Below are 15,449 nucleotides of genomic sequence, written 5' to 3' on the forward strand. Positions count from 1 at the left end.
GGAAGACCTGACTCAAGCCCCACTCGTCTTTCTTTTTCTCCTTCCTTTGGTCGCTCGCATTTTCTGTTCTTTTTTTTTTATGGTGTCGTAAATACCTCCCCCGCTTGTTTTATTGGTACCTAATTTCTCTAATTACAGCTCAAGCTGTTTTCAAACTGCTTAGGTCAACAGTAAGCTGGGGCTTGATAGTCCGCAGCTCACGCTGACCTGGGGCTTCGAACTGGCAATCTTTCAGGTGGTAGATCTTACAATTGCTGGTGCTAAACCCCGGCCCATGCCCGTCTAGAGCCATCAGGAGAAGTGCGAATGGTCAGACATTCAAAGAGAAGACTTGATTCAAACCCATCTCTTCGTTCTCTCTTCCCTTCCTGCAGGGATCGCCTCCATGTCTGCCTCTCAGCCCCTGGGCAGCCTGGCCGCCTCCTCTCCGGTCATCTCCTCTCCCAACGCTCTGGGCTCGCCAGTCCCGGCCGCCGCAGGGGCACAGCCTTGACCTCAGCGCCTCCAACGCCGCCGCTGCCGTTGCCGGCTTCTCCAGAGCCCGCTGAGGCTGCCTGCCTGCCGCACAGGGGCCCCTTCCTTCCCTCCTTCCTTCCTTCCTTCCCTCCTTCCTTTCTTCCCTCCTTCCCTTCCTCCCTCCTTCGCAGGATCCCAAAACGGCCCCAAAGCCCAGGCCGGGGAGGGAGGGGAACGTCGTCTCTGGAATCTGATCATATATATTTTTTTCCGTTCTGTTTCTCTGTCCGAGAGCCAGGCCTAGGCTGCTGCTGTTGCTGCTGCTCCTCCTCCTTCCTCTTCCTCTTCCTCCTCTTCTTCCTCCTCTCTGTGCGGCAGAAACGAAGGCGGACTCTGGCTGCTACGGACAGAGGCTTCTCTGTTGTCTGTGTGTCGAGTTGACGTCAGCTGCATTCTTCCCATGAGAGGGTCGTGGTTAGTGATGCAACTACACGTGTAGACACCGGAAACGGAGAATAAAATTTATTTTCTATGTCCCTAACACAGCGCGGTCGCCCGGCGTTTCCTTCCTTCCTTCCTTCTTTATTATTTATTTTAAAAATTTCTATACCGATCTTCTCACCTCCAGGAGGGACTCAGATCCGGTTCACAACATGTGTTCATATACAAAAATACAAACCACACAATGCATCATCATTACACAATTAAAATGATAAAAGGTCTGGAGAACAAGCCCTATGAGGAGCGGCTTAAGGAGCTGGGCATGTTTAGCCTGAAGAAGAGAAGGCTGAGAGGGGATATGATAGCCATGTATAAATATGTGAGAGGAAGCCACAGGGAGGAGGAGGGAGCAAGCTTGTTTTCTGCTTCCCTGGAGACTAGGGTCTGGAGAACAAGCCCCATGAGGAGCGGCATAAGGAGCTGGGCATGTTTAGCCTGAAGAAGAGAAGGCTGAGAGGGGATATGATAGCCATGTATAAATATGTGAGAGGAAGCCACAGGGAGGAGGAGGGAGCAAGCTTGTTTTCTGCTTCCCTGGAGACTAGGGTCTGGAGAACAAGCCCCATGAGGAGCGGCATAAGGAGCTGGGCATGTTTAGCCTGGAGAAGAGAAGGCTGAGAGGGGATATGATAGCCATGTATAAATATGTGAGAGGAAGCCACAGGGAGGAGGAGGAGGCAGCAAGCTTCCTTTCTGCTTCCCTGGAGACTAGGACGCAATGGAACAATGGCTTCAAACTACAAGAGAGGAGATTCCATCTGAACATGAGGAAGAACTTCCTGACTGTGAGAGCCATTCAGCAGTGGAACTCTCTGCCCCGGAGGGAGTGTGGTGGAGGCTCCTTCTTTGGAAGCTTTGAAACAGAGGCTGGGTGGCCATCTGTCAGGGGTGATTTGAATCCAATATTCCTGCTTCTTGGCAGAATGGGGTTGGACTGGATGGCCCACGAGGTCTCTTCCAACTCTTTGATTCTATGATTCTATAAGAAAACACAGTATTTTCTGATGGTCGTGGGGATTCCATGTGGGAAGTTTGAGCCAATTCTATCCTTGGTGGAGTTCAGAATGCTCCTTGATTGTAATGAACTATAAAGCCCAGCAAGTACAACTCCCAAATGTCAAGATCTATTTTCCCCAGACTCCACCAGTGTTCACATTTGGGCATATTGAGTATTCGTGCCAAGTTTGGTCCAGATCCACCATTGCATGAGTCCACAGTGCTCTCTGGATATAGGTGAACTACAACTCCCAAACTCAAGGTCAATGCCCATCAAACCCTTCCAGTGTTTTCCATTGGTCATGGGAGCCAAGTTTGGTTCAAATCCATCGCTGGTGGAGTTCAGAATGCTCTTTGATTATAAGTGAACTATAAATCCCAGCAACTACAACTCCCAGATTACAAAATCAATCCTCCCCCCAACCCCACTAGCATTCACATTTGGGTGAATTGGGTATTTGTGCCCAGTTTGGTCCAGTGAAGGAAAATGCATCTTGCATATCAGATATTTACATTATGATTTATAACAGTAGTAAAATGACTATTATGAAGTAGCAACAAAAACAATATTATGGTTAGGTTCTTGTGGTTTTTTTCGGGCTATATGGCCATGTTCTAGAGGCATTTTCTCCTGACGTTTCGCCTGCATCTATGGCAAGCATCCTCTGAGGATGCTTGCCATAGATGCAGGCGAAACGTCAGGAGAAAATGCCTCTAGAACATGGCCATATAGCCCGAAAAAAACCACAAGAATCTAGTGATTCCAGCCATGAAAGCCTTCGACAATACAATATTATGGTTGGGGGTCACCACAACGTGAGGGACTAGATTAAGAGGTCACGGCATTAGGAAGGTTGAGAACCACTGGCCTAGAAGGTCTGGTGGCAGAGGACTTTTACAAGTCAAACAAGCAGTTGAAGAAGAACAACACGATGCCCTGGCAGAAGATGTCAAGGAAAGCCAAGAACCTGCTTTAATTGAAGTCAATAATCAGAAACTTCTCAAAGCACAGCAGACAAAGAGTCAGTACAAGAAAACTGCACTCCAAACCAGAGCTGACAGCTAGCACAACAAAGCATTGCACGAGCAGTTCCTTGGCAAAATTGAAGGAAAAGTTGACAAGGAGAAGACCTGGTGATGGCTCATGAATGAAACCCTGAAGAAGGAGACAGAAGAAGGCCTGATTCTTGCAGCCCAGGAGCAAGACATCAGAACCAATGCCATTAGGGCCAGGATCCAAAAATCTGCGGATGACCCAAAATGCAGACTGTGCAAGGAAGCGGATGAAACCATGGATCATCTCAACTGCTGCAAGAAAGTCGCACAGATGGACTACAAACAGAGGCACAACTCTGTGGCCCAAATAATTCACTGGAACTTAAGTCGCAAGGACATAAAGGCATTGACTTTCCCTTTATACATCTTCAAATGCAGGCAAACAAGGAAACATGCTGCTACATACGTTAACATCATCACTACATCACCTTTAGCACCATAGAAATATCAAATATCTTCTACATGCAAGGAGCATGCCTCAGTATTTTTTCTAAAGAGCAGCTTACATCCATCAGGGGCCTACTTTTGACGTGTCAGGAGGGAAGGAGAGAAACTCCTCACTTTTTACTTAAATCTGTTGGTACCAGGACTTTCCTATCTCCCCCCTCCTGGAATGTTCACCCCCCTCTTGCCTGTGCCTTGGACCCGGATACTTCAGCATCCCTTTGTCCTGTCAGCTTAGCTTTCTAATAAACCTGCTACAAAACAGGAGCTTTTTTGTTGAGTTCCAGGGTCAGAGAAGTAGATGGCGGAAACAGAAGAACGGCCTGCCTCAGGGGAGCGTGCTTGCTCCATCCATGTTCAACATTTACACAAATGACCAGCCACTGCCAGAAGGGACAGAGAGCTTCATCTATGCTGATGATCGTGCCATCACCTCTCAAGCATGGAGCTTTGAGACAGTAGAACAGAAGCTCTCCGAAACTCTAGGTGCTCTTACTGCCTATTACAGGGAAAACCAGCTGATCCCTAACCCATCTAAAACACAGACATGTGCTTTCCATCTTAACAGACAAGCATCCCGAGCTCTGGGGATCACCTGGGAAGGAATCCTACTGGAGCATTAAGCACACCCAAATACTTGGGAGTCACTCTGGACCGTGCTCTGACCTACAAGAACCACTGCCTGAATATCAAGGAAAAAGTGGGTGCTAGAAACAATATCATATGAAAGCTGACTGGCACAACCTGGGGATCACAACCAGACACAGTGAAGACATCTGCCCTTGCGCTATGCTACTCTGCTGCTGAGTATGCATGCCCAGTGTGGAACACATCTCCCCATGCTAAAACAGTGGATGTGGCTCTTAATGAAACATGCTGCATTATCACGGGATGTCTGTGCCCTACACCACTGGAGAAACTACACTGCTTAGCCGGCATTGCACCACCTGACATTCGCCAGGAAGTAACAGCCAATAGTGAAAGGACCAAGGTAGTGAAATCTCCAGCTCATCCCTTGTTTGGGTGTCAGCCAGCACATCAGCGACTTAAATCAAGAAATAGTTTTCTAAGATCTACAGAGACGCTCGCCGGAACACCCCAGCAAGCGAGAGTCCAAAAGTGGCAGGCTCAAACCCAGAACCTCAATCAATGGCTGGACGACTTGGAAGACTGGGCGACTTGGAAGGCGCTGAACAGACTGCGCTCTGGCACCACGAGATGCAGAGCCAACCTCAAGAAATGGGGCCACAAAGTGGAATCCCCAACATGCGAGTGTGGAGAAGATCAATCCACTAACCACCTGCTGCAATGCACCCTGAGCCCTGCCACATGATACACAATGGAGGACCTTCTTGCAGCAACACCAGAGGCACTCCAAGTGGCCAGATACTGGTCAAAGGACATCTAATCAACTACCAAGCTTGGAAACTTTGTCTGTTTGTTTGTTTTGTTAAAAATGCAATACAAATGTCTGGTTGCTCCTGACACGATAAATAAATAAATGCTCACTTGAAGCCTTGTGTGATGATGTCCTGATTCACCCTTGGCCCAAAAATGCACCAGCAGTTCTGGCTAATACGAGACAAGGAAGAGACCAGACACCCAAAGCTGGATCAGAATAAGATTTATTGCTGTGCAATCCTGGCCTCTGCCCTCTGGCGGGGCGATCCTTTAGCGCATTGGACACCCCTTGATGCCAAAGACTTCGACCTCACAGATGTGGAGGTACTCTTGCCTGCCGGGGATGATGATGAACACGTACTGGCCCTCGTACCCGTAGCAGGAGATGGTGTTGACGGAGCCCAGGCTGGTGTCTGTGATGGGCCCACAGCTGCAAAGAGGGGAGAGAAAGCGCATGGCAGATATCAATCCATAATGAGAATTGGTGGAGAACTCAATCAATCCATTATTAGATTATGTAGTAGGGGAAATGCAGCATGGAAGAAATAAAGGTGCTGTACAGGAATATCTGGCTAACCTAAACGAATTATAGGGAATATTTTGCTATGAAAGCAAGACAGGGAAGAAAGAAAAGCAAAGTATTGTTGAAGGCTTTCATGGCCGGAATCACTGTGTTGTTGTTAGTTTTTTCGGGCTATATGTCCATGTTCTAGAGGCATTCTCTCCTGACGTTTCACCTGCATCTATGAGGTAGTGGGGTCTTTTTTAATTCCCCTAGGTTCCCAAAAAGAATCTCACCAATGTGGAAGAAAGCGCCACCACTTATTAGCGATTCAGCTGAAAAGGATGCAAAGCAGCAATCATTCGCCAAGCTAAGCATACATGTACAGAAATAAATGCCATTTTCATAGAAAAAACAGAGTGTGGGGTTTGAATCTCCCCCCCCCCCCCCGCCCCTCCTGGCCTGGCTTGAAGGTGATTGGCTGGCGCCTCAACAACTGGGAGGAGGTTTGTCTGCCCTTAGAGTGCCTGGGCCAATCACAGGGCTTGGCACGTTGACGAATCAGGAGGGAGGGAGGTGGGACAAGGGAATACAATGCATTCTTGAATGGATTATGGAACTCAGGAAATCTCCATGTGGTTCAGCGAGTCCTAAATGGCCTTCAAGCGAAACCTGTCTATTGTGTCGTGGTTGATCTGAGATAAGCATTGATCACGTAATCCGAGTTTTCCTCTTGCAGTCAGGCAGGGGCACAATGGGGGAGATTTTGGGTGAATGTCTAATGGAAAGGCTTGAAAGAAAATGGGTTGGGGGAAGAGGACTTCCCGAAGGTCCTTGTTTCCCCCCATTGTAATGTGATTAAAAAGTCTGCCAAATGATTATCTTCTTGATGGCCTGACTCCGAAGTCAAGAAAATAATTCTTTGTTAATTTTCTATGCAAGAAAGGTTCTGAGATATTTTATTTATTTATTTATTTATTTATTTATTTATTTATTTATTTATAAGGGTCTTCACGATCGCTAATTGCTTTTTGCAAAGGCAGGGCGACTTCCTTATACATTTTCCTCAAGGAGAAGGGAGGGGGGCAAAAGGATCAGGGCAAGGTCAAATACATGAAGGGAAATATAGAAATACAGGAGAAAATATGAAAATATAGAAATCCTAATACAGAGAGTAAACCCAACTACCCTCCCCCAGTGTCCATAGTTCATATTATTCATAGGAAGGTCCATAAAGGGAAATCTATCCCTGAGGGGGAAAGAGAGTCCCTTGTTTGTGAGGTGGGGGACCCTCAGGAGCCCAGGTGTGTCTCAGGTGGGAAAATTCAAATACTTTTGTGGCATGATTTTCAGCAATAAATTGGTTACCTTCTGCTATAAACATATGAAAATAGGGCATAAAGCCTTGATTAAATGATACACACCAATCTGACCAAGGCTTAACCCTTATTATCCAGTCAGGTGTGCTTGCCCTTAGCAAAACTATAAGTTACTATCTCTTATGGGGGGGGGGGTCATGTTCGACTTCATTAATGGGATCCCGTATGCCCTCTCACCCAAAATGTATGTTGTGCGTGGTTTAATGTTTTAGGGTTTTGGGCTCTTTCCCCACCATGAATGTATAAGAGAATTACAACGGTCAAAGCATCAAGGGAGTTCACACGAGAGACAGAGAGATCTTCAATGCAGACAGGAAGGTGAAGGGACTCACTAGAAGTTGGATTTGGGATCCGCTATATCGTTCCCAACATAGACCTGAGCCCCGTCAAGTCTCTCCCCGCAGCAGTCTCCCCGGTTCTTCATCACCACGGCTCCAATGCCATAGCGGTCTCCCAGGTCCACATACCACCAGGGCTCCAGGTCGTTGTTGGTGTGGATGCAGGACTTAGCATACCAGTCCCCGTTGCAACTCCCATCCACCGCATTGCTAGCCAAGCCAACGATCGGATGCGAGTAGACAGAGGACTGGAAAGTCGGGCGGCCTTGGGCCAGGTTCTGAACTGGAATGATAGAATCATATAAGGTTCGAAGAGACCTCAAGGACCCAACCCACCTAACAGTAGCATTGCCTAGCAGACATTTTATAAACTTACTCTTGGGAATGTCAAGGGTGACCTCGATAAAGGCCTTAGGGAATTTGAGATTATGTTATCAAACACCACTACTCCTCTCCCCAAATAAAAATGATCTATAGTTGGGGATCTATAGTTTACTAAGGACTGAAATGGTTTAAAATGATTAAGCCTTGGTCCCCCTACAACAGGACTAGCAGCAATGTGACGGTGCAAGTGGCACCACCTGTGTGTAGAACTTTAAAGTGCAAAGGTTTAAACTGTATAACATGCCCAAACTTGCCTAGTTTGTAAATGTATAGTTGGATTGATTGGTTATTTATAGCTGTCAATCAATGTTGTTTGCACCAGTTATATTGCTTCCTCAGCTCAATTGCTTGGCTCCACCTCTTCCTGGAGGAGGGCAGAGCTTTTCCTTTTCCATTCTACCATCAAACTTTCTATCAGATAGATGTGAGAAAGAGACTTGGCTTTAAAGCCCTTGATTAAGTTACCTCTCATCACCAATTCTAAGGTTTTTACCCTTGGGACTCATACTTCATGCCCAGAGCTGTACTAAGATTAGTCAGTGAGAAGACTTGTCAGCTTGTATTCAGGAGATAATAAAGGAAGGTTTATTGCCCTATAGTGGAGAGTAGACTGGAGAAAGTCTGGTTACTCTGTAAGACAGTCAGAGGGACTGATCTTAGAAACACACTGTTTCAAAGAGTTGAATAGTGTGAAAAAGGGAACTCACTTCAAGTAAAAGCTACACCTTCTGTAGAAACTTTATGTCTAATAAGCCTAAGCCTCAGTAGCAACAATACGTGTGTGTACCTCTCATTTTATGAGTTGTCATCTTCTTAAAGTCCAATAAACCTGTAATTAGTTCATTGTTAACTGGTGTCTGCCTCAGTCTGTCGTATAGTGAAACCAAGTCAATCTAAATCTCTTTATAGTCCAGTCAGCAAGCAAAGGAGCCCAAAAAGAAGAACCAGAAGCTGGGTGTATATTACCTCAAACACATTCACACCTTTGTTTCCTCAAACAATAAAATTGAGGTGGTGGCGGCAAAAATCTACCAGTATCATCGGTCTCTCACATCATTAGTCATTCCCTCACGCAAATTCCTGTCACGCAAGGTGTGTTAAGGGACACCTCGTTCCTTAATCTTTATTACAAGAGGTAACTTAATTAAGGCCTTTAGAGCCAAGTCTCTTTCTCACGTCTATCTGATAGAAAGTTTGATGGTAGAATGGAAAAGGAAAAGCTCTGCCCTCCTCCAGGAAGAGGTGGAGCCAAGCAATTGAGCTGAGGAAGCAATATAACTGGTGCAAACAACATGATTGACAGCTATAAATAACCAATCAATCCAATGATAAATTTACAAACTAGGCAAGTTTGGGCATGTTATACAATTTAAACCTTTGCACTTTATAGTTCTACACACACAGGTGGCGCCACTCGCGCCGTCACAAGCATGGAATATAAATACTGTAAATAAATAAATAAATAAAATAATCTAATAAAATAATGCTACATAATCTGCTCTATTTTGGGGCTCTGAAGACATGGACCCATTTAGATTAGCTCCAGCTCCCCATGCCTGGACATGAGAGAAGCCTCCTACAAGGATGGTAACCTCTGGGCGTCCCCTGGGCAACGTCCTTGCAGATGGCCAATTCTCTCACCCCAGAAGCGACTTGCAGTTTCTCAAGTTGCTCCTAGCACGAAAAAAAAAGCTCTGTGAATAGTGAAAAGACCAAGAAGGTGTCCCCTGTTAGCATGTCACCATCACCTGTGTGCCGTGTCTTTTCCTTGTCCTATCAATCCCTCTCTGCTGGTCTTACCATAGCCATCAAGCTCCGGCTTGCAGGCACTGGCCTCTCCATGTCCAACCAGGATCGTCAGTGTGGTCAGTAGGCCCACCCAGAGTTTCACCATCTTGCAAAAGGAAAGCAGAAGTGATAGTCAGAGGGATCCATATGAGATCTCAGGGGTCTTTCTTACGCTCAGGAGTGCTGGGCGTGGCCCAAGGTGGAGGATGCGTTCCCAGGCTAAGAATGACTTTTGCTGAAGAGCTGATCTCATCATTGAGTTGGCACGGGGCCCCAGAGGCCATCTAGTCCTACCCCTTCCTCAGTTCAGGACCTCCAGCCAAAGCATCTCCAGCAACAGGTCGATGTCCAGCCTCTTTATCGAAACCAACACCTTTCTGATTGATCAAAGGCCAAAAGTAATATGAGAGTCTGGGAGACTAGGGTTTGAATCCCAACTCAGCCTTGGAAACCCACTGGAGAGAACAAGGACATGTTGTGCTCTCTCAGGGCGGATCCAGACAGGCCTTTTTCCCAGGAGAATCCGTGCGCTTTCTGGAGTGGTTGTCCAGTGTCCAGACATTCACATGGCCTCCATTACATGCTTTGGCCAGCTCTCTCGGCATGTAGAAATGACATGCTAGGAGATCGGGGGGGGGGGGGGGGAGGAGGAGGAAAATCACCAGGAGAGCTGACCAAAGCATGTAATGAAGGCCGGGTAAGTTTTTATTACTTTTCTAAGGGTTCTGGGGAATAGGACTTCCAGATGTTTTCTCGGGCTAGTCCCAAGAGAACATCTGGAAGTCCTACCCCCCAGAACCCTTAGAAAATTAATAAAAACTTACCCGGCCTTCGTTACATGCTTTGGCAAGCTCTCTTGGTGATTTTCCTCCCCCGCTCTCCTGGCATGTCATTTCTACATGTCGAGAGAGCTGGCCAAAGCATGTAATGGAGGCCAGGTGAGTTTTCATTACTTTTCTAAGGGGTCTGGGGGCTTGTGGGGTGGGGGTGAGTGGGTATTCCCATTATTTACTGGACTTATTTAGCTCGGTAAACTGGGGGAATTATGTCTGGTCTGCATTATTCCTCAGTCCAGAACCAGAAATAGTAGGTTTATAAACCCACTATCTAATTAATTCGCTACCAACCAGGGTTTTCCTGCTTTGTAGTGAATTAATTTGGGACTGTCCGGAACGTAGATACCACAATAAAGGTACTATCTGGATGGGACCTCAGTCTTCCAAGATAAAGACTAGGCCATAAAAACAACAGGACAGGATTGTCGTAAGTCAGAAATGACTTGGAGCAGCAGCTGTTGCATGCTTCCTGGGACTTGAAGAGGCCAGGGTTTGGTGCCCTAACCCATCTGTCCTTCTATCCACCCATTACTTAATTACTATCCTGCCTTCCTCCCCGACTGGGACTTATGGTAGCTATGGAAATCCACTGAGCGGTCTTGGGTATGGGACACTCTCTCAGCCTCAGAGGGGGGTGACAATCTGTTCGGAAGAAAGTCCATCAAGAAAATCATGCATTAGATTCACCTTGACATCATCAAACATCAGGCATGGTTTGAAGGAACCCCACAATAAAGGAACTGGAGATTTTGCCCCGGAGACTAGGGCGCAATGGAGCCATGGCTTCAAACTACAGGAAAGGAAATTCCATCTGAACACGAGGAAGAACTTCCTGACTGTGAGAGGTGTTCCTGACAGTGTGGTGGAGGCTTCTTCTTCTTAGACCTTGAAACAGAGGCTGGATGGCCATCTGTTGGGGATGCTTTGAACGCAATTTTCCAGCTTCTTGGCAGAATGGGGTTGGACTGGATGGCCAACCAGGTCTCTTCCAACTCTAGGATCCTATGATTCTATGGAGGCACGTTCTGGACTAGCTGGACCTTCTGGTAGGTCTGCATTACACATGGTCACCAGTTTTTCCAAGTAGATGTATTTCCATGGGCTCTTTGAAGTCCAATTACTTTGAAGCCCATTGGGCTTCTGGACCCCTTTCCTGGGGGGTGGGATATTCTTGGATTTGTGAATCGTAGAATACTAGAATCCTAGAGTTCAAAGAGAAGCCCCTTCTGCCAGACAGGAAGACACAACGCAAGCCCTTGTGACACATGCCAACACAACGGAAGAGACTTTGAAACTCACCTTGAGAGAGAAGTGTTGGTGGCTCTTCTGTCTGAACTTCCAAGATTCAGATGGAAGATGTGCTGCTAGAAACTGGAGGGTTTTTAAGGAGACCGATCGCTTCCTGGCTCCACCTTCCAGAATGAAAACGATTGAGTTCTGCCATAACTCAACTTCACCTTCCGCAATCCCATAAAAGGCCAGGTCATTGGGTCAAAAGGGTCAGACCCCTGGCTCTGAATGCAGAATCCCAGAGCGAGTCCGACAGGTTCCTCTCTCTTAACCTCTAGGCTTATTTCCCTTTCTAAAACATTGAGAAGAAACCCCTAAAGCCCAGTTATACCTGGGCTTATCTATATGACCCAAACAGCTTGGCCAACTCATCTGGATACCGTCTAGAACCAGTTTGGGCCATTGGACTATCTGTGTTTTACAGGAAAAGTGTGTGAAAAGGGCCAGAACCTGGACAAAACTGGTGGCCACTGATGTGAGGGAACATCCAAAGGTATATTTTGGGGGTTCGTGTCCAAAAGGAGAAGAGGAAGCAGAAGGGACTGCTTCAACCATCATCCATTCCTTCTCAACCTTGGGAACATATAAATACAGATTTGCCTGCAAGCTGCAGACGAGCAAGGAATTGGGCCGTGGCAAGCATGTTTTATAGCCCGCAACTCAACAGTTATCAAATCTACATGAAACCGCTGGGAGAGGTCATCTGGAGTTTTGGAGTTGGGTGCCATCTCTATGCAGATGACACACAACTCTACTACTCTTTTCCACCTAACTCCAAGGAAGCCCCTCGGGTGCTGGACGAGTGCCTGGCTGCTGTGTCTATCTGGATGAGGACGAACAAGCTGAAGATCAGTCCTGACAAGACAGAGGTCCTCCTGGTCGATGGTAAACCACGGTATCCTTCTGGGACGCCTCGTGGGAATGGGTCTTGGGGGTACTGCATTGCAGTGGCTCCAGTCCTTCCTCGAGGGCCGTTCTCAGAAGGTGTCTTTAGGGGGCACCTGCTCAACTCCTCGGCTATTGTACTGTGGAGTCCCGCAGGGTTCAATACTGTCCCCTATGTTGTTCAACATATACATGAAGCTGTTGGGAGAGATCATCCGGAGTTTTGGGGTGCGGTGTCATCTGTACGCAGATGATGTCCAACTCTATCACTCTTTTTCACCTGCTACTAAGGAGGGTGTTCAGGTCCTGAACCGGTGCTTGGCCGCTGTCACGGACTGGATGAGGGACAACAGATTGAAACTGAATCCAGACAAGACAGAGGTACTCCTGGTCAGTCGTAAGACCGAACAGGGTACGGGGTTACAGCCTGTGCTGGACGGGGTCACACTCCCCCTGAAAGCACAGGTACGCAGTCTGGAAGTTCTCCTAGACTCATAGCTGAGCCTGAAACCCCAGGTTTCGGCGGTGGTCAGGGGAGCTTTCGCACAACTAAAACTTGTGCACCAAACTACAAGAGAGGAGATTCCACCTGAACATGAGGAAGAACTTCCTGACTGTGAGAGCTGTTCAGCAGTGGAACTCTCTGCCCCGGAGTGTGGTGGAGGCTCCTTCTTTGGAAGCTTTTAAGCAGAGGCTGGATGGCCATTTGTCAGGGGTGATTTGAATGCAATATTCCTGCTTCTTGGCAGAATGGGGTTGGACTGGATGGCCCATGAGATCTCTTCCAACTCTTTGATTCTATGATTCTATGCGTCCGTAACTTGGGAGGGCTGACTTGGCCACGGTAGTCCACACTTTGGTTACATCCTGTTTAGATTACTGCAACGCTCTCTACGTGGGGTTGCCTCTGAAGACTGCCCGGAAGCTGCAGCAAGTGCAACGCGCGGCAGCCAGACTACTAACGGGTGCTGGGTACAGGGAGCACACCAATCCGCTGTTACTCAAACTCCACTGGCTGCCAATTAGCTTCCGAGCACAATTCAAAGTGCTGGTGTTAACCTATAAAGCCCTAAACGACTCCGGCCCTGTTTACCTCTCCGAACGTATTCTCCCCTATGAACCATCAAGACCATTAAGATCGTCTGGAGGGGCCCTGCTCTCGGTCCCGCCGCCTGCATAATCACGGCTGGTGGGGACGAGGGACAGGGCCTTCTCGGTGGTGGCTCCCCGGCTTTGGAACTCCCTCCCATTAGAGATCAGAACTGCCCCCTCCCTCATGACATTTAGGAAATTAACAAAGACCTGGTTGTGGAACGTGGCATTTGACAACAGATTTAATTCTTTGCCCACATGAAAGGAGAATGATGAACGGTAGTTTGGGATTGCGATTGTGTGGACGATTTGGCTCTTATAACTGGGATGATAATGTTTTTAATGTTTATGGTGCTGATATTTCAATCGTGTAATGAAGTGGCATTGTGTTGTTATTGTATATTTTTGTATGTTAACACATGTTGTGAACCGGTCCGAATCCCTCTTTGAAGGTGAGAGGGTCGGTATAGAAAACCTCGAGGGCCTTTGCACAATTAAGTCTCGTGCGCCAACTGCGAGCGTACCTCGTGAAGGTGGATCTGGCCAGGGTGGTCCATGCCTTAGTCACCTCTAGACTGGATTACTGTAATGCACTCTACGTGGGGCTGCCCTTGGAAGACATGTCCCAATGCCGGCAGTCTTTAGGAGGAGCCTGAAAACGTGGTTGTTCCAGTGTGCCTTCCCAGAATAAGGAAAACTCTAAGCAATATGTCCTCAAATGCAATTTAATACTGACTTAGGATTGTCTGCTCGCCCTCATAGAATCATAGAATCAAAGAGTTGGAAGAGACCTCCTGGGCCATCCAGTCCAACCCCATTCTGCCAAGAAGCAGGAATATTGCATTCAAATCACCCCTGACAGATGGCCATCCAGCCTCTGCTTAAAAGCTTCCAAAGAAGGAGCCTCCACCACACTCCGGGGCAGACAGTTCCACTGCTGAACGGCTCTCACAGTCAGGAAGTTCTTCCTCATGTTCAGATGGAATCTCCTCTCTTGTAGTTTGAAGCCATTGTTCCGCGTCCTAGTCTCCAGGGAAGCAGAAAACAAGCTTGCTCCCTCCTCCTCCCTGTGGCTTCCTCTCACATATTGATACATGGCTATCATGCCTCCTCTCAGCCTTCTCTTCTTCAGGCTAAACATGCCCAGTTCCCTAAGCCGCTCCTCATAGGGCTTGTTCTCCAGACCCTTGATCATTTTAGTCGCCCTCCTCTGGACACATTCCAGCTTGTCAATCCAGCTTGTCAATCTCTTGAGAGAGATATCTTGAGAGAGATATCTCGCTTGAAGCTCAGACGTCGGCAGTGGCCAGGAGGGCCTTTGCACAATTAAGTCTCGTGCGCCAACTGCGACCGTACCTCGTGAAGGTGGATCTGGCCAGGGTGGTCCATGCCTTAGTCACCTCTAGACTGGATTACTGTAATGCACTCTACGTGGGGCTGCCCTTGGAAGACATGTCCCAATGCCGGCAGTCTTTAGGAGGAGCCTGAAAACGTGGTTGTTCCAGTGTGCCTTCCCAGAATAGGGGAAAACTCTAAGCAATATGTCCTCAAATGCACTTTAATACTGACTTAGGATTGTCTGCATGCCCTCATAGAATCATAGAATCAAAGAGTTGGAAGAGACCTCTTGGGCCATCCAGTCCAACCCCATTCTGCAAAGAAGCAGGAATATTGCATTCAAATCACCCCTGACAGATGGCCATCCAGCCTCTGTTTCAAAGCTTCCAAAGAAGGAGCCTCCACCACACTCTGGGGCAGAGAGTTCCACTGTTGAACATAGAATCCTAGAGTTGGAAGAGACCTCCTGGGCCATCCAGTCCAACCCCATTCTGCCAAGAAGCAGGAATATTGCATTCAAATCACCCCCGACAGATGGCCATCCAGCCTCTGCTTAAAAGCTTCCAAAGAAGGAGCCTCCACCACACTCCCTCCGGGGCAGAGAGTTCCACTGCTGAACGGCTCTCACAGTCAGGAAGTTCTTCCTCATGTTCAGGTGGAATCTCCTCTCTTGTAGTTTGAAGCCATTGTTCCGCGTCCTAGTCTCCAGGGAAGCAGAAAACAAGCTTGCTCCCTCCTCCTCCCTGTGACTTCCTCTCACATA

At 47.6% G+C, this 15,449-nt stretch overlaps 2 protein-coding genes across 2 annotated transcripts in view; one reads left to right on the top strand and one right to left on the bottom strand.

The window, feature by feature from the left end:
* LOC132775180 (casein kinase II subunit alpha-like) overlaps positions 1-997 on the top strand; it is a 63,950-nt gene extending 62,953 nt beyond the window's left edge. Inside the window, exon 14 of the mRNA XM_060776019.2 lies at positions 375-997. Within this exon, the coding sequence (XP_060632002.1) occupies positions 375-493 (119 nt within the window). The 3' untranslated portion in view covers positions 494-997. The remainder of the gene's footprint in view (positions 1-374) is intronic.
* Positions 998-5,124: 4,127 nt separating this feature from the next.
* Positions 5,125-10,138, bottom strand: LOC132779989 (fucolectin-like). Its single transcript, XM_067466998.1, has 4 exons — positions 10,070-10,138; positions 9,258-9,351; positions 7,068-7,356; positions 5,125-5,284 (listed from the first exon to the last, which is right to left on the bottom strand). Exons 1-4 carry the CDS (start codon positions 10,136-10,138, stop codon positions 5,125-5,127), a joined length of 612 nt encoding a protein of 203 aa, XP_067323099.1.
* Positions 10,139-15,449: the final 5,311 nt, after the last annotated feature.

This window comes from Anolis sagrei, chromosome 4 (assembly GCF_037176765.1).
Source record: "Anolis sagrei isolate rAnoSag1 chromosome 4, rAnoSag1.mat, whole genome shotgun sequence".
Lineage (NCBI taxonomy): Eukaryota > Metazoa > Chordata > Lepidosauria > Squamata > Dactyloidae > Anolis > Anolis sagrei.